Source organism: Parastagonospora nodorum, assembly GCF_000146915.1.
Source record: "Parastagonospora nodorum SN15 chromosome Unknown scaffold_37, whole genome shotgun sequence".
NCBI lineage: Eukaryota > Fungi > Ascomycota > Dothideomycetes > Pleosporales > Phaeosphaeriaceae > Parastagonospora > Parastagonospora nodorum.
The window spans coordinates 275,997-298,169 of NW_001884585.1; the positions used below are offsets into that span (position 1 = coordinate 275,997).

A 22,173-nucleotide genomic window follows, 5' to 3' on the forward strand; every position below is an offset into this window, starting at 1 on the left:
CAGTCGATCTGGTTCAGTAAAGGAAGAAGTCCCAACCCAGCAGGAAAACTGCTGTGGAAACACCGTGACTGCGAGAGCGTTTATGCAGTGTAATAAAGTTATTCTCAGAACATGGTAAATGCCACAGTTTGATTCGGCAGAGGATGCAGTCTTGACATCCTGTCATCATTCTGAATCTTCGGTCGTGTCGGTTGCCGCACACTAGTTGCACTGCGTTCTGTTTGTAGGCTTGCAGGATCAGTAGTTACAGATGCCGGCGGCAGCATCGAATCTGCGGGCGCGGTGTTAACGCAGGCAGTGAGCTCAGGATACCGAGTACAGAAGGCATCATCCATGCTAAGGTTGCTCAAATCATCAAGCGCCTGATCGAAGACTGGGCTGAATTCCAAGTCGGAGCCGATCAAAGTGATAGGGCTTGTCGTGTCCAAGCGCGGCTGACTAAATTGCAGATTTGAGAGAATGCTACTAATCAGATCGCTATTCTCGTAGCTCGGGTAAGAGTGGACCAGTCTCTCGCGTAGGAGAGGCCTAAGGGTAGATTAGTGGTGCTAATAAATTAACGAAACGGAAGTATTTACCAGGGTAAGAGATCGATGAAAGACGGATGGGGGTGCAGAAACTGTGCAGCCACTGGCCTATACCACCGAGGACACTTGTGAAGATTCTCCACGGTCGGAAGCACCAGAAACAAGATGAGCTTATACACTACTGTAAACATGACCAGGCGCACTCGGTGTGAAATGTATGTCCAGTGGCGGGTGCAGAAAAGAGCAGCGGCAATGACTTGGCGCTTCTTCATCTGAAGCAAATTCTTGTTGTCTAACGAGGCAGAGGGCGGCGGACGCGGATGTTGTAGAGTCCAGTTGTAGTCTGGGAATAGCTCCCGATCGAGATCTTGCGCGAAGGTCGGAGACGCGATATACTGATCCATGTCCACAGCTGTTATGCAAGTGGGGGCGAGGTCGATGTGCAGAAGACTATTCGCCAAAGGGTAAACGTGCTGGTAGATTGGGTTAGACAACTTCCATAGGATTATCGATTCAAGGAAGTCATCGTCCGAAGAGCAAAGCTTTAGGCCATGATCTGCGCTGCCAGTTGCATGTGAGATTTGGACAAACAAAGACAGTTGCTGGCGTTCCTTGACCATGCGGTGGTTCAACTCGGTATCTACGGGGCTTCGATTGCCGGTACACGCTAGCTCGAGAGGTTCTAGGGTTACAGAAGACATGTGTAGATCGTCTGGAATGTCCGAAGGCGGCTGTTGGCTGCTGCCATGACCAGGAAGCTCGTCTGCTACTATCGGTCCTGCGGCAGTGGGCTCGGGTACCACAGGTTCAATTTCCGATATTTTCACATGGCTGACGAGGCATTCACGGGTGTTATAGTTTGCGTCGGCGTTTGCGTTCGCATTGCGGGCCTCGAGCGCGCGCCTCTCTTCACCAGTCAGGCCAACGGCGGACAGGACGCCTCCTAAGCGCATCTTGAGCATGTCCCGCTGCTTCTCTAGCTCTTCTACTTGCGCCAGTAGATTAAGAACCAGGACGTCATCCCGCCCTTCGGCCATCTGCCTCAGCTGCTCCTGAAGCACAGCAATGGTTTGGCGTGTCTTTGCGCGACTTTCGCGGTGGGCGTCACGATCCACAGCGCGCTTGCGCTTCAGTTGTCGGTCCGACAATCTGTTCTTCCACGATCCCGAGTCTGCTGAACCTGCAAGCTGAGCCGGTTCCGGTGGGGGCGTGGGGGCGAGTTTCCCGGTAGCGGTCGACGGCATAGCGCCAGTGCCAATGCCAAAACAATATTGACAACGGCGAAGGCGGGAGCAAGAGCAAGAGCAAGAGCGAGAGCAAGAGTATAGAAGATGAAGCGGATGCGGGATGGCCGGAATTGAAATTGAAACCAGCAATGCGTATAACCCAAAGCTTATAAGCGCCCTCGCCAAGGACCTCCTCTGGACTCTACTGTGACATTGTCTACATTTGCGGGGTGCCCATGCGCCAACTACTCACCGCATTCCTTGCGGCCGCGAATGCAGCCCGAGCCGAAAATGCCGAATATCGACGATGATGACAATGGCGACGGTAGGCTCAACCCACTCACTGACGGATACGGATACGGCCAGTAACCGTGTTTCGGCTCTGGTTAAGCAAGGCTTACTTCCAAGGTTCTCTCTGGCCACCTAAGCGACTTATTAACCGCAAGGCGTCCAGGCGACTACCCGAGTTTCCCGCATACGCCAATGCGAGTGTGCGAATCTAGATTGTAGCACCAAGCTAAACTAGCGCCTACAGCTTTACGTGAATAAACCTGACACATTAACAACATGATCCATCATGGTCATTATTAGCCTCCCTCACATTGGCGGAGACCGATACACACGTGACTACTCTGAATCGGCCGACGGACCTACCCCGCGCGCATCCTGGTCTGAATATAGGATATCAACCTTTTCAAGACGGCTTACTAGATGCCAGCGACATTCACGCCACTGTACCACCTGGGTAGCTCGTTGGAACTACACTATACAAAAACCCAACACAACTCTCCACCGTAATGACCATCTCCTCGCCTTCTTCTGGTCCCGCGATCCAACCGCCATTCACATCTTTCCCGGCGCTACACCATCCAAATAGTCCGTCGTATCTTCACTCTGCATTTGCGCCTGTGTCATGCCGTTACCCAACCACGCAAGGCAGTTGTCCTGTACTTCTGGTAGAACCTCGTAAATGAAGTCTTCGTAACGCGGCGATCTCAGTGCTTTTCTTGCATGCACTGAGGAGCCTGGCCAGGGTGTGACGACACGTGAGTCGCCAGATTTGCCTTGCTTGTACCAGGATGCACACTAGGAGTATGAGATGGCAGGGAATAGAAAGGCCAAATGAGATACGTACAGATTGTGTGAAAATGGTGGTTTTGAAGTACTGGTTGACATGAGCACTAAAGGCAGCGTTTGCTTGTGGGCTACAAGGCATATGTTAGTATTTTGCCATCTCCCATCGCTATCTCCATTGTGACGTGAAGCGTACCTGATGACCATGGATTTGATGTACTCCCTTTGCATCTTCTGTACGAGCTGAATCATGTAGTCGCATACCCATTCAATCATCTGCACCGTGCTGCCCGCGAGCGGACCACCGTTAGGGCCCAGATACATGAACAGGTTGGGCATAGCCAGCGGGCATACGGAAAGATAGGCTTCGGGGTATGGGCTTTCCAAAGCTCATTTAGAGTCTTTCCTCCGAGACCTGTGATATCTAGTTCTTTGCGTTGCCTAATGCGTGTTACTTCCGACATAGGAATGCAGGTCTGGGATTGAGAACTGCTTACACGTCAAATCCAGTCGCACAGCATAATATGTCGATAGGCCGGCATATTCCGTCAATGGTTTCGATGCTGTTAGCATGGATCATTTTGATATCGGTACTGATGAACTCTACGTTCTCGGCACAACAGGCCTCGAGGTATCCGGGGCCAGGAGTTAGGCGACGACATCCCGGTACCCACGAGGGCGTCAGTGCATCGTATATGTCCGGGCGATCTTTCAGCTTGGATTTGTGCGAGTCTAGGGCCATCTTGTAGAACTCGATCTGCATCTGTGTGCCCATGAATACGGATAGTTGTGCAGCATTCAGCTCTTGCTCGACCTTTCGCCGAAACGTCAAGTATGTGTCTGGTTCGCCACGAAATTGCTCAAGCTCCTCTGCTGTATGCTTGACTGCCTTCAATCAGCTCTTATCTATCAATGATTCAAAGGCTGTCTTACAGTTTCCTGTTTTGATGCCTCGAGACTTAAGCAGTCCACTGCCCATCCCTAGAGGCGAAATCCAGTTCTTCCCTTTCATGTAGTGGTCCATGTGTTTCACACGCGGCTGCAGAGTGGGAACGAGCTGGATGCCCGAGCTGCCACCTCCGATGACTGCAACATGTTTGTCTTCAACGTCGATCGAGTCGTCCCAGCAAGCGGTGTGTAGTTTTGGAACTCTAAAACTGTGGATCCCAGGGATGTTCGGCCAGTCCCTTTGAGTTGTCAGTGTAGAGTTTGAGAAGCCGGTGCAGGTCTTACCATTTATTCAGTATCCCTGAGGCTGTAAGAACTACATCGGCGGTGTCTGCAAAGGTCTTAAGCACATATTAGAACAACCAACGTGCTGCAGCGTACTCCTATGCCTACCTCATGAGTGATGAGATTTTCAACCACAACTTCCCACTTTCCCCTATCTTGATGCCACTTGGCGCTCCTAAACATATGGTTGAATTTACAATAGTTGTAAACACCGTATTTCTTCGCAGTTCGAGTGAGATATTCTTGTATCTCTGCGCCTCCTGCAAGGAATTCGGACCATTGCGAATTGTTCTCAAAGGTGAACTGATATCCGGCACTAAGCAAAGTATTATGAGCGGGGGAAAATAATTTACAAGCGATATGACGGACCTAGGAATGTCGCAACGAACACCAGGATATCTGTTCTCATACCATGTACCACCAACATCACTATTCTTCTCATATATGACCAGGTCCAGATTTTTAATCTCTTGTGGAAACCTAATACCTGTACAGATACCAGATATGCCTAGTGACCAAGAAGCATCAGCAACCCGAAAATTCTTTTAATACACGGCGCTCTACACACCTGCACCAATGCAAACGATCCTCATAGGCCGTGCAGCGTCAATTACGTGGCTTTGAACCATAGTATTGGGGGAGTGGCTCGAGCCATTTGGTGCAGGTTGGTGCGTCATTGTCTCGAGATGTGCTGTAATTTGCTGCTGAATCCGCAATTGAATTAAATTTGTCGCCGCGCTCCCATTCATTCGAGGTCAGCGTATGAAAATGAGACCTTGATACAGACCGCAGCACATATCAGATAAGAAATACAAGATGTGACTCGTTTGTCTCGCATGTGCTCAATCACCCAGCGGGATTGTATGGAACGGGATTCCGCCGCCGATTTCCGCAAGTGTGGTGTCGTTGGTGAAGACAACATGGTAACATTTCCGATTTGCCGATCTTCACAGCAAGCACTCGCATAGAAAGCCACGTCTAGTTCTCGGTATCCGCCGGTACGAGAAACGAGCCGATCGCTTTGTGAATCAAACTGGTCAATCCTTGCTTGCACTTCAAGAGTCTCAGCCACTCTGCAATATTTTGGGTACGAGAACTACAACTACTTCAACTACTTCAACTACTTCAATTACTTCAACTACTTCAACTACTTCAACTACGACAACAACCACAAAGATGAGAAGCACATCTTCGCCTCGCCGGCCAATAGTAATTGCTGGTGCCTCTGGAGGTAAGAAGATAAAATCAATGTTTGGACAACCACATGTGCCAATGCGAATGTGTACTAGGTGCGACAGACAAGTTGCGGGCGCTGCAAGATCTCGCGCAGATCTCCTACATCGACGTGATCGTCGGAGACTGGATGAGCGAAGCCAACATGACGGTCCGAGGCATCGAATGGGCCGAGATCAAGGCACGCAAAGCGGCGGGACGAGACGAAACAGGCGTCGCAAATGCGGGCCAATATCTCAGCAACACGCAAGACGCATTCGACCCGTATTTCTTGACCCAACTTGAACCAGCACTCCCCCATCTAGCCGCCAATGCAACTAAACTAGCCTGTAATGCTGGCGGTAGTAATCCTGCTGGTCTCGCAAAGGCGGTCCGCAAAGTCGTCGAGGGGCTGGGGCTACGACTCAACGTAGCGTGGATTGAGGGTGACGACGTCACGGACACGGTCTTTGGTTTGCAAAAACAAGGAGAGAGCTTTCCAAGCCTCTTGGACGGAAAGCCCTTGTCTGAGTGGGACTGTGAGCCTATATGCGCGCAGTGCTATCTAGGCGGGACAGGAATTGCTTATGCGTTTGAGCACGGGGCTGACATTGTCATCTGTGGACGTATTGCAGATGCATCGGCATGTGTCGGCGCGTGTATGTGGTCAGTTTCTCTTCTTCACTCACACATGACGACTTGCGCTGACAGAAGGACTCACAAAGGTGGCATGGTTGGGATCGAGACCAACACCTGGATGAGCTTGCTGGGGCATTGATAGCAGGCCATTTAACAGAATGCAGTACATATGTCACGGGTGGATGCTATGCAGGCTTTAAAGATCTTGGGGAGCAATGCACGGACCTTGGGTGTCCGATTGCATCAATAGATGCTCAAGGTGACGTAGAGCTGAAACTTGAAGACGGCAAAGACGGAGAGATCTCATTTGGAACAATTGCTACACAACTTGTGTATGAGATTCAGGGACCGCTCTACTAAAACTCGGATATTGTTGCGAACATGGAAGGCCTCGTGGTAACTGAGGTAGGATCGAACAGGGTTCGCATCACGGGCGCTAAGGGGCATCCTGCACCTGTTACTACTAAGGTTGGCATATCTGCGCGAGCTGGGTATCGTGCAGAGTTTCACTACTACATCACCGGTCTAGATCTGAAAGAAAAGGTCAAAATGGTGGAGCTGCAAACCAAGGCACTGGCCGGCCGCCAGGTGGACAAGCTGCACGTGTTGGAATTCCAAGTAGCTGGATCAATCCCCGAAGACCCAAGATCGCAAGATGAGGCTACTGTAGATATGCGCATCTACGCGCAGAGTCGAGACCCCTCAGTTCTCGGAGCAAATCAGTTCCTCGTCTGGTGTAAGCAAAACATCCTTCAAAGCTATCCAGGATGCACACCCAACACCGATCTCCGGCAAGGAGTTGGAAGGCCGTACTTTGACTACTTCGTCACGGTGCTAGATCAGAGCCATGTCGTGGAGACCGTCTTTCTTCCCGACGGAAGCTCCAAGCGCATGCCGCCACCGACTCGCACACGACAGTATCCAAACAAGCAAGTTTCATATGATACGCCCGAGCCTTATCAGCTATCGACCTGGGGACCTACTCGACGAGCGCCTTTGGGCTTTGTAGTGCTCGGAAGGTCGGGCGACAAGTCGTCTGACGCAAATGCAGGCTTCATAGCCCGAAGCCAAGACGAATGGGATTGGCTAAAAAGCTTCTTGTCTCTGGCCAAATTCAAAGAACTTCTGGGCAAAGACTACACAGGTAAGCCGATTGAGCGCTTCGAGATGCCGGGAGTGCGAGCCGTGCATTTTCTGCTCAAAGGGCATCTCAAAGGCGGATGCAATTCATCGGCAGGATTTGACGCGTACGGAAAGAACTTGGCCGAGTACGTACGAGCGAGGCATGTCGATGTTCCCGTAAGGTTTCTTGAGCGGGGGCGAATTTGAGGACAGACTCAAACACAACCTGTACCGTCGGCGCGCCACCAGTCATTGTCCCAGATGTCGCCCGCAAGAATACTGGTGGAGCCTTGGAAAAATTCTCCGAATGCAGGCGGATTTGTGCTGATGGTCGTGGAGCCGAGGGGAATAGATAGCGGTACGTCGCGGACGCTATCGGTGGTGGGCGGATTTGCAGACGTCGACGCTCGTAAGATGGCACGACGGGGTTTTTTCAGCCTCAACAAGGTGAGGCGGGCGAGTTCAAAAGAAGGGGCAATGTCTGTCACGAGCGCGATGGCTTGGTTAAAGGTTGTGATGGCGGTGCGGCCGCTAGTAGAGCTCGTATGGTTGCGAAGGGCAATTGGGGCCAGTGAGATTAGGGCACAGGTCAGATATAGCGTCGTAGCGTGTCTGTCGCTGGAGCGCGCATGGCCAGACTTGAGGTAGGCCTGGAGTGCGGCGACAGTGTCTTGGGCGATGTGAAGGCTGTTGTGGGCGTCACGAAGCGAAGAATCGTGCTGCAGCAGGGAGTCGCGACGCAGGAGCAGGCGCAGATGATTGGCACGCTGGCAAAGGCAATTCAGATTAGCGAATCATTAGAGTGATATCGTTAGCGTACCAGATGCAGGAGCAGGCGCTGACGAGTGACGTGGTAGTGCTCGCGGCTGCTTTCGAGGGCATGCTCGTTGGCGTGCTCGTCCTCGCCCATCGACCAGCGCAGGTGCGACGGCAGCTCTAGCTCGAATAAGGTTATGCGGGCGTCCATGGTGGCAATGAACTGGGGCGAGGGCGGCTGACGCGCGCTGGCACTGAAGACGCCGTCCCAGACGTCGGAGCTCAGGCGGGCCCATTGGACCATGGCAGAGAAGTAGGCCAGGGGCGGGGCGGATGGTTGATCCAATACCAAGGACGGGCGCGGGGGCGGGGGTGAGGGTGAGGGAGAGGGTGAGAGAGGGTTCAGCGGCGGCACATTCATGTCGGCCTCGCGCAGCAGATATGGGGCGCCCCAGAGCTGGGCAACGTAGCGGTCGAGGACAAAGACGGACCACACGACACGCTGACGCATGTGCGCGTCCCACGACGGGCAGTCAACAGATGGGCGGTTAAGGCGCAGCTGGAAGCACAAGCGCACAAGCATGGCCACCGTGTCATAGGCGACGCTGAGCTTCTCCGTGTAAACCAGATACAGCGCCTTGGCGACGAGGCACTGCACGGTGAGGAGGTTGCCCTGTCCCAGCCAAGTGGCATGGTGCAGGAGGTGCTGGGCACGCAGGAAGTGCTGCCAGCCGGGCACAGGGGCGCCGCGGTGATGCACGTCTCCCAGGGCACAGCTGGCGGCCACCATGAGGTGGACGAGGGCGGCAAACTGCAGCGTGTTGTTGCTGGTAAAGAAGTTGTCGTCGGCGGAGAGCAGATTGTCCAGCTGGGCGCGCACCTCACGGCTATCAAGCGTCGGATAGTGTGGATTAAGCGTGTCGAGGTATGCGTCGACGTGACGGCGCACCCGCTGCGCGTCGGCAGCGCGGGTCGGCTCGCTCCAGAGGCGCACATGGGAACGGCAGCACTGGGGATAGTCATCGCATTGCGTATAGGGGCAATGCGCGCTGGCCATGTCGTCGTCACTGTTGGTGTCGCTGTCGCCGTTGCTGTCACTCTCATGGTCGCTGTCGCTGTCGCCGTCGCCCCCGAGCGCGATGCGATTCAGCGCATCAATAGGCTGCAGCAACGTCGCTTCGCCTATATCAACTGGTACGCTGGCCGTGGCCGTGGCTGTGTTCACATTTACATTCATATAGGCGCCGTGGTTGCCGTGGTTGCCCAGCAGCGTCTCGAGGCGGCCAAGGCGCGCTGTAACATCCTTCTGCCAGAGTGCCGTCGAGGTGGCCAGAGCAGCAGCAGTGTCCGCAGGAGTGGTTGTTGTTCCGGCATTGTCGTTGGTTGTCAATGTCAAGGCATTGGGTTTGGTTGTCAAAGCATTGGACGTCGTTGGTCCGGCGCTGGAGGCCATCGCTCGGGGTGCGGCGATTACTCGGCTTGTCCTCGCACGCCGCTTCCGCGCAGGTCCCGGAGCATAGGCACACGTGACCCCGACTGTGCGGCATTGCTCGCACTCATCTTCGCCCGAGCATTTCGTCTTTCGTTTCTGACACTCCAGGCTGCAGGCCCGCCATGAACGTTAGCAAAGTTCAACCCGGCCTGATTCCGCTCGCAACGGTACTTACCACGCCTGCGACACATATCGGCCGCGCTTGTTCCCAGAGCCCCCGGCATTCTGTTCTGCCATGTTCAAGTGCTGTATTTCCGTACCGTACGCAACGGGCGGCGCGTCGTGCCTTAATGCATCAGTCTCGATATTCCGCCTGTCGGCGCACACGACACTGGTCTCGCGCTAGGAGCATGTATTAAGCCGTAAGAGCTGGATGTGCGATGCCACCAACGCAAGCTCCTCGCCATCGCCATGGTCTCCACAGTCACACGGGCCGGCCCCACTATTCCCCGCACCCACAAGGCCATCATCTACACCAACCCCCAGTCCCTGGACACGGCCGTCGTCGATGTCGACACGCCCCAACCCCGCGCCGGCGAATGCCTGATCCGCCTGACGCATTCGGGCGTCTGCCACTCCGACCTGGCCTTCATCACCAACGGCTATGCCCACATGCCCGAACCAACGCCCAGTGGCCAAATCGGTGGCCACGAGGGCATAGGCATTGTCGTGAGTCTAGGCCCTTACGTAGATGCTGTCGCTGTCGGCGACCGTGTCGGTGTCAAGTGGATCGCTTCCGCCTGCCTCACGTGCTCAGCCTGTACCCAGGGTTTCGACGGCCGTTGTGCCAAGCGCAAGGTCGCGGGCTTCAAGGACCCGGGCACGTTTCAACAGTACATCATCAGCGACCCCAGATACGTGACCCCTATCCCCGATAGCATCGACTCGGCAGATGCTGCTCCGCTGCTCTGCGGTGGCCTGACCGTCTACTCAGCACTCCTCAAAGCCGACTGCTCGCCCGGCGACTGGATTGCCCTCTCTGGCGCCGCCGGTGGCCTAGGGCATCTAGCAATCCAATACTGCAACGCTTACGGTCTGCGCGTGCTCGCCATCGATCATGGTAGCAAACGTGACTTTTGTCTCGGCTTGGGTGCCCATGTCTTCTTAGACTTCACCCAGTTCGACGATGCTGGCCTGGCCGCAGAAGCAAAGCGCCTTACCCACGGGGGCTGTCATGCTGTTCTGGTGTGCAATGCCAGTTCCAGAGTTTATGACACAGCCCTCGACTTGTTGCGGTATGCTGGCACTCTTGTCTGTGTTGGTGTGCCGGAGCTAGATCCGCACCCCATTGCCAACGCATTACCCTGGAAGCTCATTGTCAATCAGTACAGCATCAAAGGTGCAGTTACCGGCAGCAGAAAGGATTCCATTGATTGCCTGAGACCTGCCGCGCAGGGCCAGGTCAAGGCAGCTGTTCGCTTGGAGCCCATGAATAAGCTCACGGAGATTTTTCACCAACTGCGTTCGGGGAAATTGCATGGGCGTGTAGTCTTGGATCTCGACAGAGTAGAGTGAAGTACTAGTCCACGGAACCATATATCTCAATTCCGGCTCCCAAAATGTATTTAAATCCCACTGTTACTTCTCTGCGTCAGAAGAACTGCATGTTACTTTGCCATCTGCACTTCTGCCCATAATGATTAGCACTAGTCGTGTGTTCCCTATGCCCAGAGACATTGAAACTCGCCTGTTCATCAATGGATCTTTCGTTCCCTCATGCAGACGCGAAACGTTCGCTGTGATCAATCCTGCAACTGAACAAGAAGTAGCTCGCGTCTACGAAGCCGATGCCTCCGACGTGGACCTCGCGGTCGATGCCGCCGAAGCTGCGTTCCCGGCGTGGTCAGACCTGGGTGGTTTCGAACGTGCTAGGTTTTTCTATCGGCTGGCCGACGCACTTGAGCTCGCCAACTCGGACCTGGCCGCTCTGGAGGCAATTAGCATGGGAAGACCAGTCGGCCAATACAGTGCGTGGACTCGGATTGCCGTACTAGCTACTGCTATCAAGACCTTCTGACAACTGAGCTACAGGAGAAGCCATCAACGGAGCCGCGCTACTTCGATACTACGCCGGCAAATGTACCGACGTGCAAGGCGATTCCTCCCTACAGACCAGTGGATTCGTAAACGTAGTCCTTCGCCAGCCGTTCGGTGTTTGTGCTGGAATCACGCCATGGAATGCACCAATCACCATGATGCTATTCAAGATTGCCGGCGCATGCGTTTGCGGAAACACAATCATCTGCAAATCATCTGAAAAAGCCCCATTGACAGCACTCTATCTTGCAAAACTGATCAAGCAGGCTGGATTTCCCCCAGGCGTCATAAACATTCTCAGCGGCAAAGGCACACCTTGCGGCGATGCGTTGGCAAGGCATCCACGCATTCGCAAAATATCCCTGACGGGCTCCATCAACGCTGGCCGGGCGGTCAAAAAGGCAGCTGCTGAATCTAATCTTAAGAACGTTTCTCTAGAACTTGGTGGCAAAAGTCCTTTGATCATATTTGAAGATGCAGATCTCGACAAGGCTATTCCCGCCGCAGCGCGATCCATCATCTCCAACACTGGGCAGGTGTGCATCGCCTCGTCTCGGCTTCTTGTCCAGTCTTCCATCTTGAAAACATTTTCAACGCGCCTTGTGGCAGAGATCGAGGCAACCGGTTACAACCCTGAATCGTCACAGGGCAATCCGCTGAGTCCTGAAACGCTGCGAGGCCCACAGGCAGACTTGAAGCAATACGATTCCATTATCGGCTTTTTGCAAGAGTCAAAGGCAGCTGGCCATGAGGTCCTGACAGGCGGTGGACGCGACACCAGGCATGGCAAGAAAGGATTTTTTGTTCAACCTACTCTTATCTTGAATCCTGGTGATCAGAGCCGGATTAGCCGCGAGGAAATCTTTGGGCCGGTGCAAGTGCTCGCAACTTTTCAAACGGAAGAAGACGCGATCAGACGCAGCATTGATTCTGAGTATGGTCTATACGCAAGCGTTTACACACGGTATGGGCCTTCTTTTCGTGGTCCGGACACATTGGTGATTTTGCAATAACTGATGCTACTCTAGTGATCTATCGCGGGCTTGGAGAGTTGTAAAAGCTTTTGAATCGGGTATAGTAGGAGTTAATTCGACCAGTCCATTTACAACCTTCGACATGCCATTTGGGGGCTGGAAGATGAGTGGAGATGGATTCGAGCTTGGCAAACACATGCTCGATCAGTGGACGCAACTGAAAACTGTATACTTTGGCTTATAGCATGTCAGCTATGACAGGCTTGGCCTAACTAAGACAATTATCATGACTCCTTCTAATATTCGCCACCAGCATCCTCCCATGACTATAATCTTTGCATCACACGAATGATGTGGCCATCCCCCTTCGCAGCAAGCTTGCTCAGCGGATACAATTCCTTCTGGCTATCCGACCTTATAGACCTCTCGTCCATATAAGTACACTTTGCGACCCTTCTGTGCGCTTTTTCCAATGCCCATGGATCGCTTCTGGATTTCCCAAGGATCGCTGCCGTGGTCATAGCCTAGCGCGGAATCCCGAGTGTTCGATATCTTTGCGCGCCAGAAGGCGTACATGCCAGGCATATTTGCGGTGATGATGGTAACAGCGCATTCGATCGATTTGACAATGATAACGGAGCCGAAGATTTAGGATACGTCTTCTGTGCTTGAGAGTTGCCAGAGGGCGATGAAGGAGAGGAGTGAAATAATAATCTGCACACGTTTGGTGTTTTGAAGCCGTCCAGACTGCGATACACTGATTGACTTCCATCTCCCCGTTTTGCGCATAGATATGGTCTCACTCGCCGACATTTACAACTCGAACAGACGGTGATGCTATAGTAATCCCGGCTCGAAGTCAACTCCTTGAAGAGACCTGTCAGCGAATACGTTGAGCCGTGAGCTGTAACTTTTGCGTCCTCGATTTGATCCCATACCTTTTCGAGTAACTGCTAGGTCCTTCTAGGATGCGGCACAGCTTATGACTGTAGAAGGATGCAGAACCTTGTTGGACCACAAAAACAAAATGTGGCTTCGCAGTGCCAAACGGCGGACTGAACTAAATGGCTCACAGAAATTGGAATGATTTTCGAAATATCTGGGTCCTTGCATAGTCGGTCCCGCCCAGACCTGCATCAGTATCCAGAGAAAGCTTTCACAGTGGTGTCGCGATGCGGGGCGAACCGGCTTATTTCCGCCGCAACCGCCACTTCAATTCGAATAGGCTTCTGATTGGATGTCGCATCTCACTGTATGCATGGCAAGTCAATACCCCAGAGGTATCCACAAAGCGGAATGCTGCTGGCATGCTTCACAGGAACCACGTCCCGCTTAGAGTTCTTAGGAAGTATCAGGCGCTGACTCGAACATGGTACCCATCCGTTTTTGCTTTAAATTGTTGAGGGTGTGTTTCCTCCCTCTGTTTCCTGCAACCCCTAAGCTGCTACCTAGGTATACATCCAGTCCCTTCTTGGCAAGCAAATATGTCGACAAAAGAGATCCAAGTTCGTCCAACCGGCTGGGAGAGCGCTCCTGCAGAAGAACAATTTGTTCTTTCCGATATGGATCACGTATGAATCCCTGATGTACATACTGCTGTAATACAAACACTGACTTCGTCTTCAATAATGTAGACTATGCCGAAAATCTACGTTCAGATAGTGGAAGTCTTCAAGCTTGCACCAGCTACTGACAAGGCCAAAATTGTGAACAACATGGTTCGAGGTCTCGAATTCACTCTAAGCCAATTTCCCATCCTCACAGGGGGTCTGAAGATGGACGCGGAGAACGGGCGGTTGTGGGTAACCAAGAAAAGATACAGTGCCGTCAGTCTCTTTATCCAGGATGCGGAGGACACTTTTGCGCCGTATGCAGAACTAGACAGGGCGGATTTCCCAGCAGCGACATTCAAGGGACATAAGTTGTTGCCAAAGGCGGTGACGGAGAAACAGCTGTTTTCACCCCTCGGCGACAATCAGGAGGACAATCTCATTATCTCTACGTTTCAAATCAATTTCATCGAGGGCGGTCTCATCCTGGGTGTTGCTATCCATCACAACTGTTCCGATGGTCCAGGGTGCGATGGGTTCCTGACATCTTGGGCTCAAAACTCGGCGGCCGTTTTCAATGGGACGTCTTTCGAAACGGTGTCTGAAGACGCATTAGATCGGTCGCGCCTCAGTGCAAGCAGACCGGAAGCCTCGCGATGGAAAGAGCTCGATCAAAGGTTTCCTGTTCTCAGAGATGGCGGTGGACCAGCTCCACCACCGCCTGCCGACTTCAAGATGCCCGAGCTAGCAATCCGGATGTGGCATTTCCCTAAGAGCAAGATCGAGGAGCTCAAAGCTGGAGCAATGGCTAAGGCTGGAGACAGCTGGATATCTACGTACGACACAATCATGGCTACGCTTTGGAAAAGTATCACACGGTCCAAACTCGAGCTTCTTCACCCTGATCTCGGTCAAGAGGTCGTATTGGTGCATGCGGTGAACACACGAAAGGTGCTGGACCCGCCACTGTCAGAGGCATTTATGGGTAATGCTGTGGCATTGCCCCGCACGGAACCGATCAGGTTATCTGACCTTCTCGCTGACGGCAATCTTCCTAATCTTGCACAAAGAGTTCGCAACTCTATCAAAGCGATCACTCAGCAGTACGTCGCAGAGCTACCAGAGTGGATTGCAGGATTAGATGATAGGAGGTGGATTAACATTAACATGAATTCGTTCTTGGGCATGGATCTGGCTGGAACAAGCTGGCAAGGGATGAACGTGTACGGGAAACATGATTTCGGTTTTGGTATCGCAAGAGCTATTCGTTTCCCAGATCCTCAGTTCGAAGGGTATGTTTTCGTGTATCCGAGCAGGGCAGAGGTTAAGGAAAATGCAGTTGACGAAGGTATTGAGGTTTGCATCTGCCTTGAAAAAGACTGCCACGACCGGCTAATAAGAGACGAGGAGCTGCTTAAGTTTGCGCAACCTCGCGGCAATTAGTTTATTACTCTGCTTGTATAGCTTCTAGGGCTTCTCTAGTACTATTAATACTATTATACTAAGTATTAGAGAGGGATAGTATAGGTGTATTTGCACATATACCTGGAAGTTAGATAAGAGATTTAGTAACGTGAATGATCATCGAGCCGGCTATGTCATCAAGCCGGCTAGTTTTTCTTAGCATTACTCTGTCCTCTATAACTCTACGGGTTTTGGACTATTTTAGGGTTTTATTTTACATATAGAAAGCCCTAAATTAGGGCTTTCTAACGCTCTAAAGATTACCTAATTACGCCTAGTATTGCTAAAGTTAGAGCTTAGTAAAATATAGAGCCTTACTTAGCTTTAAACTCTAGTAACCTATAGTATATAGCTACGCATTAATCTAGAACTCTTACTATAGTATCTATAGACTATAAAGATATAGATTCTAAAGTTTTAGAGTTTTCTATATGCTAGTATCATAGTAGAGTATACTTAATGCAAAAGTAATTAATTAAGTTCTTAATCTCTAAATATTAGAACCTAGGCCTAAGAGGCTAGAGCTAACTAAGCCTTAGGTATAAATACTTATTAATTGCTACTATAGCTTAGTAGCAATTCGTCTCTAGTCTTATAGAATAATATACTCTTATTTCTATTATTACTATATATCTAGTATCTAATAATGTTATATTATCTAATATTTAAATTACTCTCTCTATAATACTCTTATGCACGTTATTCTAATACTATAAGCTTATAGGTAGGCCTATTAGATTCTATATATTATAGAGAGAGGTAGGCTACTCTTACTCTGTATATAGTAAATAATAACGCAGAGAAGATATTCTCTCTATTCTCTAGTATAGCAATACTACTCTTAGAGAACTAGTCTAGCCTATTATAGCCTAGCCTAGATTCTACTACTCTAACTTTAACTCTGCTAGATAATAATATAGCAGCATAAGCTAAGCTAGCTCTTATTCTACTCTCTTAGTTAGTAATAATTAATAATAATAGTAATCTAGCTATAATTGCAAGAGAGCTAAAATAACTCTAGAATTAAGCTAAACTTAAATATAACTGCTAAGAACTAGTATAACTTAAAGAGTTAAAGTATAAAGTATAAGTAGATAACTTATTAGCACTTAATAAAAGCTTTATTTATCTAGTTCTAACTTATAGAGCTAAGCTTATATTAAACCTTAGTGCTTCTTATCTAAAGAATCTAGAGATATTTATAAACTATAACTACTTATAGTATAACTACTAAGTATATAACTATAAGATAATATTTTATAGAGTACTTAATATATTTTACTCTAATCTCTATAAGATAGATTTTATAGTAAGATTTCTTAATAAAACTACTTACTCTACTTAGAATATATTTATATAGAATTAGAAATAGTTAGACTCTGCTTAGTAGCTCTTATAGGCTTAACTTAAGATAATAATACTTAATTACCTTAGTTCTAAGGTAATATAGTACTTTATAGCTTATAATAATCTAAAATATACTAGGCAGTAGTAAAACTAGAACTCTAATATTCTTCTAGCAAAGATAAATATATTATAGAGTAAGCTAAGTAATTATCTAGAAGAATAGCATAGAATAGACTTTATAAGCGCGCTACTTCTAGAGATCTAGAGAAAACTTCTACTAAGAGACTTCTTTAAATATATAATAGTCTTTAAGCTAAATACTCTTACTCTACTAACCTACTAAGATAAGATAAAAAGAATAACTATTTTTTTAAAGTATTTAGCGCCTAAAAGAAAGAGTTAAGATAAGATCTTATTAAATTTATACTTAAGGTATTTATAGAACTAAAAGAAGACTAAAATATCTAACGTAGTAAAGATAAGACTAAAGCTAGCTAAATAAGCTTAAGATAGCTTAAAAGACTCTATATTAGTCTATTAAGGCTATAATAAGCCTAGATACTTCTAGAGAAAGTATCTAGAGTCTAAAGATATAAAATAAGAAGTAGCTAATCTTAGCATAAAGAAAAGTAGTAAGTAAAGAAGCTAGAGTCTTTTCTTACTACTTATATTACTCTTAATTTAGTATTAAGAGACTTTAGACTTCTTTATAATATGCTTTACTTAAAGCTTACTAAGCTATTAATAGTAAACGTAGTAATTAGCTAATTAGAGCTTATAGAGGCTATAATTAATAGAGGTTTATAGCTAAACCTTATTTCTATAGTTCTTATAAAGAAGTATAACTTACTAGTTTAACTCTTACTAATACTATTAGTAAAGAGTATAAATAGTAAGAAGCGAAAAGTCTATAGAACTATAAAGATTACTATAAAAATTATAGACTTTTATAGAAAGAAAGAGATATATAATATAATATTTATAGTCTCTAAGATTCTAAAGTACTAAGTATACTTAGGTCTGCTCTAGATAGATATATATAATTCTAAAATTAGCTACTAAACGCATAGGCTAATCTTTAGAAGTATAAAGTCTAAGAATTAGATAGTTTTCTAGAAGATTATAGTAGAGAAAGCTAAAGAATTTAAAAAGATAATATATAATCTTAGTGCAGATATATATAGCTATCTTATTACTTTAGTAGTCTAAACTAGCTTAGAAGAGGCTAAAAGAGATAAGATCTCTCTATAATATACTAAGTTTATGCAGTTAGGCTTAGAAGATAACTTAAAAGTTCTAGTAGACTATAGTTTATAAAATTTAGCTATTAACTTACTACTTAGAGCTATAGTACTATACTAGCTATTATATAATCTCTTTAAGATAAAGCTTAAGTTATTATATAAGTACCTAGATAAGTACTTAGCGCATAGCTAAATTAGATATAATAAGTTCTTAGCTAGAGTATCTATTCTCTTTACTAAGAAGAAAGATAGTAGTATAAGACTATGCATTAACTACTAAGATCTTAATAAAGTAACTATTAAGAACTAGCACTCTCTACTCTTTATTACTAAATCTCTAAAGAGACTAGCTAGTATAAGGTTCTATACTAAGCTAGATATAAAGAAAGCTTACTATAGAGTTTATATCTAAGAAAGTAATAAGTAGAAAATAGTATTCTATATAAGATATAGCAGTTTTAAGTATACTATAATATCTTTTAGTCTTATAAATACGCCTATATAGTTCTAGGCTTATATTTATTAAGTCTTAGCAGAATTAATAGATGTATCTTATATTATATACTTAGATAATATTCTTATCTTTTCTAATATAGAAGAAAAGTATATATACTATATAATAGAAGTATTATGCAGATTATATAATTTAAAGCTATATCTTAAGCTTCTAAAGTATAAATAGTATACTTAGCGCATAGAGTACTTAAGCTATATAGTTATACTTAAGAGAATTAAGATTAATAAAGACTATATTAAGATAATATAGAAATAGCTTAAACTATGCATAGTATATAAGATTTAGGTATTTATTAGATTTATAAATTATTATAGATAATTTATTACTAACTTCTCTTAGCTTACTCTACTTCTTACTAAACTAATTTAGAAGAGGCTAAAAGTAGCTAAAGGTAGCTACGCCTAATAAAGAAAGAAAAGCTAAGTTCTTAATCTTAATAAGAAAGCTAAGAAGGCCTTTTAGAAATTAAAAGATTTATTTCTAAATATTCTTATCTTAGCTTATTTTAAGCAGAATAGAAAAATAAGAATAAAAGTTAACGCCTCTAGTAGAGCAATTATAAGTATTCTAAGCTAATTTATTCTAGACTAGTATAGTAAGAGCTAATAGTAGCTAATTAACTTCTTTTTATTATAAGCTTATAGCAGCTAAGTATAACTATAATACTTATAACTAGAAGCTGCTTATAATAGTTAAGAGCCTAGAGTATTAGACGATAATATCTTTAAGAGTGTCTATTTTAAGCTCTTAACTAACTACTAGAATCTAAAATACTTTATAGAAACTAAGACTCTTAGCTACTAGTAGACTAAGATTATACTTTATATTATCTAAGTTTAACTTTACTATTATATACTAACTAGAAACTATAAACTTAGCAGATAGGCTATTCTAAAGACTAAACTATATAGCTAAGGCTTAGAAGCTAGCTTAGAAGTATAACAAAGCCTTTATTTAACTAATAAGAGATATTCTAAACTAGAGTAACTAGAATACTATTTTAGCTATAGCTATTACTACTTAGTTAGTAAGCTATTCTAAGAAATAGAAGAACCTTACTAAGATAGTAAAGAAGTTCTAGTAGGTAGATAAGTGCTATATTTCTAACTTACGCAGTATAAAGAAGTAGAAAGAGACTAATTATACTTTCTTAGCTACCTCTAATAAGTTAGGCTCTAAAGAGAATAACTTAGGCTTAGAAGAGACTATAAGAACCTATTATATAGTATAAATGCTTATAACTAATAAAGATAAGTTACTAGCTATTTAATAGTATTATAATAGCCTATTAGTAAGCTACTTTAAAGTAAGATATACTCTTAAAAAGCTAATAATATTACTACTATATATAGAAGAGTATACGCAAAGATATAGAGTAGTACTATAAAGACTATCTTATCTGCAAGAAGTTTATGCTATTAAGATACTAGCTCTATAGGCTACTATAATCTCTTCTAATACTAGATAAATCTTAGAAGAAAGTAACTATAGACTTTATAATAGAGCTATCTCTAAGTAAGTGCTCTAAAGTAGTCTATAATGCTACTCTAGTAATTATAGATAGATTAACTAAAATAGCGCATTATATGCTAGTATAGGCTAATTAAGATAGTACTAAACTAGTATAGGCCTAGATATATAAAGTTATATAACTATATAGCATACTAAAGCGCATTATCTTAGATTAAGAGCCTTTAATAAACTTAAAGTATTAAGATACCTTTCTATACTATCTTAATACTAGAAGAGTTCTAATCTTAGCTTTCTACCTATAGATAGATAAGTAGACTAAGAGATAAAACTAGATATTAGAGCAGTACTTATACTACTATTACTTCTTAGAATAGAATAATTAAGTGCTTTAGATATTAGTAGAGAAGTATATATATAATAATAGTATATATACTACTATAGAGATTATACTCTTCTAGGCTTACTATAGAAGGCACTCTTATAGCATAGACTAGCTTAATATAAGCCTAAGTAAGAGAGAAAGCTCTATAAAAGCTTACTTTACTAAAAAAGTAATTAAATTATAGTAGAAATACTATAGAAAGATTAAAGTAGCTAATATTTACTAAAAAGTATATACTAATAAGTAATACTCTCTAATGCTCTTTAAGATTAGTAACTAAGTATTAGTCTCTAACTGCTATATTAGATTTATAAGGCTAAAGAAGAAATTAGATTAGAAGTTTTTAGAACTAGAGATAATTAAGGCTTAAATTAGGCCTTTAGTACTCTATATTAACCTTCTAGAACTTAGAAATATCTATCTAGTCTTCTATGCCTTACTACTAGAGCCTTATAGCCTAGAAGAGGCTATTCTATACCTAGAAGCTCTAAAGCAGAATACTCTACTAAAGTATAGTAATAATATATATAAAGTAGAGCATATTATAGAGAGATAATATAATAAGAATAACTAATAGAAATATCTAGTTAAATAGACTAGTTACCTAGAGAAAGAAAACTTATAAGAACTAAGTATAAATATTTCAGCAAATATACTATAGAAATTTTAGAATAAGAAAAAGATTTAGTAATAAAGAAAATCTACTAAGATAAAGCTAATAACATAATACTAGAGATAGCCTTATAAAGAAAAAGAATAAGTTAATCTATAATAGACTATTCTAGTGCAAACTAGAGTATATCTTTATCTTATTTTTCTTAAAGAAGTTTTTTAGAGATATTTAATAGTACTCTAAGCTAGAATAGGCCTCTTCTATCTAGTATAGCCTATAAAAGGCTAGTATACCTCTTACTACTATAACTAAAGCTAAAGGTTAGCTAAATATAGATCTTATAAATTACTAAGAAAAATATAGAAGTTATATATTAATAAATTATAGCTTTATAATTTATTAGAGGCATACTAGCTAGATATTAAATCTATTACTTACTAAGAATTTCTAAGCTTATTATTAATAGTATAAAATAGGCTAATATAGAGTATTTTAACTAAATAAGTACTATCTTAGACTATTTCTTACTAGTTCTTACTACTAAGCTCTAAAGCTACCTAAGTTAATTAAGAGTATACTAAGTAGAGCTAGAAGAGACTAATCTATATCTTTCTAAGTTACTAATACTTAAAGCTAGATAATCTTAACTCTCTTAGTATTAATCTTCTTAATAATTTTACTTTTCTCTTAGAGAGCTTTCTTACTCTTATAAGTAGTATAGTAAGTTTCTAAAGTAGTAATTTTATAGTTAAGTTTAGTAACTTTACTACTAATAATAGATTTAGTAAGATACTTAGATATATACTATAAAGAGTTAGTTTAAGCTAAAATAGAGTATAAAAGAGCTCTATAAGCTAGAGAGGAACTTATAAGGCCTAAAATATAGCTTTCTAAGCACTTATAGCCTTCTTAGAGGTACTATTACTTCTAGTAGCCTCTTCTATCTTCTCTTAGACCTGCTTATTCTCTATCTTAGCCTTAACTTTATTCTTAAGCTTAATAGTACTCTTAGAGTAAAAGGTATTAGAAGAGTAGTAACTAGATAAAAGAAATTTAGTAAAAAGAAGAGCGCTATTATAATACTCTAGCTTATTCTAGAAAGAGAAGTAGTTAGATCTATAAGATTATTAATATAGAATATGCTAAGATAGGCTATTAAGACCTAGATAATGCTATTTAAGATCTATAAAGACTATATAAGCCTAAAATAAGCTATTAAGAACTACTTATAACTTTAAGGCGCGCTTAGTATCTATAGCGCTCTAACTTAGCCTCTACTTAAAAGATTTGC

At 44.6% G+C, this 22,173-nt stretch overlaps 9 protein-coding genes across 9 annotated transcripts; 5 read left to right on the forward strand and 4 right to left on the reverse strand.

The window, feature by feature from the left end:
- Positions 1–104: 104 nt before the first annotated feature.
- SNOG_15400 (hypothetical protein) lies at positions 105–1,771 on the reverse strand (the record flags this gene model as incomplete). Its single annotated transcript, XM_001805498.1, has 2 exons — positions 105–528; positions 579–1,771. The coding sequence occupies 2 exons, from the start codon at positions 1,769–1,771 to the stop codon at positions 105–107; spliced, it is 1,617 nt and encodes a 538-aa protein (XP_001805550.1).
- Positions 1,772–2,044: 273 nt separating this feature from the next.
- Positions 2,045–2,256, forward strand: SNOG_15401 (hypothetical protein; the record flags this gene model as incomplete). The annotated part of the gene is made up of 2 exons (XM_001805499.1): positions 2,045–2,078; positions 2,120–2,256. The coding sequence occupies 2 exons, from the start codon at positions 2,045–2,047 to the stop codon at positions 2,254–2,256; spliced, it is 171 nt and encodes a 56-aa protein (XP_001805551.1).
- Positions 2,257–2,596: 340 nt separating this feature from the next.
- On the reverse strand, positions 2,597–4,737 carry SNOG_15402 (hypothetical protein; the record flags this gene model as incomplete). The annotated part of the gene is made up of 10 exons (XM_001805500.1): positions 2,597–2,839; positions 2,889–2,958; positions 3,024–3,070; positions 3,092–3,206; positions 3,325–3,712; positions 3,761–4,014; positions 4,061–4,116; positions 4,169–4,376; positions 4,472–4,547; positions 4,629–4,737. 10 exons carry the CDS (start codon positions 4,735–4,737, stop codon positions 2,597–2,599), a joined length of 1,566 nt encoding a protein of 521 aa, XP_001805552.1.
- Positions 4,738–4,896: 159 nt separating this feature from the next.
- Positions 4,897–6,271, forward strand: SNOG_15403 (hypothetical protein; the record flags this gene model as incomplete). The annotated part of the gene is made up of 4 exons (XM_001805501.1): positions 4,897–4,983; positions 5,155–5,269; positions 5,359–5,931; positions 6,114–6,271. The coding sequence occupies 4 exons, from the start codon at positions 4,897–4,899 to the stop codon at positions 6,269–6,271; spliced, it is 933 nt and encodes a 310-aa protein (XP_001805553.1).
- A 21-nt stretch (positions 6,272–6,292) lies between these two features.
- On the forward strand, positions 6,293–7,240 carry SNOG_15404 (hypothetical protein; the record flags this gene model as incomplete). The annotated part of the gene is made up of 1 exon (XM_001805502.1): positions 6,293–7,240. The coding sequence occupies one exon, from the start codon at positions 6,293–6,295 to the stop codon at positions 7,238–7,240; it is 948 nt and encodes a 315-aa protein (XP_001805554.1).
- Positions 7,241–7,248: 8 nt separating this feature from the next.
- Positions 7,249–9,242, reverse strand: SNOG_15405 (hypothetical protein; the record flags this gene model as incomplete). The annotated part of the gene is made up of 2 exons (XM_001805503.1): positions 7,249–7,800; positions 7,854–9,242. The coding sequence occupies 2 exons, from the start codon at positions 9,240–9,242 to the stop codon at positions 7,249–7,251; spliced, it is 1,941 nt and encodes a 646-aa protein (XP_001805555.1).
- A 450-nt stretch (positions 9,243–9,692) lies between these two features.
- SNOG_15408 (hypothetical protein) lies at positions 9,693–12,331 on the forward strand (the record flags this gene model as incomplete). The annotated part of the gene is made up of 3 exons (XM_001805504.1): positions 9,693–10,743; positions 11,051–11,248; positions 11,313–12,331. 3 exons carry the CDS (start codon positions 9,693–9,695, stop codon positions 12,329–12,331), a joined length of 2,268 nt encoding a protein of 755 aa, XP_001805556.1.
- A 257-nt stretch (positions 12,332–12,588) lies between these two features.
- SNOG_15409 (hypothetical protein) lies at positions 12,589–12,877 on the reverse strand (the record flags this gene model as incomplete). Its single annotated transcript, XM_001805505.1, has 2 exons — positions 12,589–12,618; positions 12,737–12,877. The coding sequence occupies 2 exons, from the start codon at positions 12,875–12,877 to the stop codon at positions 12,589–12,591; spliced, it is 171 nt and encodes a 56-aa protein (XP_001805557.1).
- An 899-nt stretch (positions 12,878–13,776) lies between these two features.
- On the forward strand, positions 13,777–15,285 carry SNOG_15410 (hypothetical protein; the record flags this gene model as incomplete). Its single annotated transcript, XM_001805506.1, has 2 exons — positions 13,777–13,863; positions 13,951–15,285. The coding sequence occupies 2 exons, from the start codon at positions 13,777–13,779 to the stop codon at positions 15,283–15,285; spliced, it is 1,422 nt and encodes a 473-aa protein (XP_001805558.1).
- Between the last annotated feature and the right edge of the window lie 6,888 nt (positions 15,286–22,173).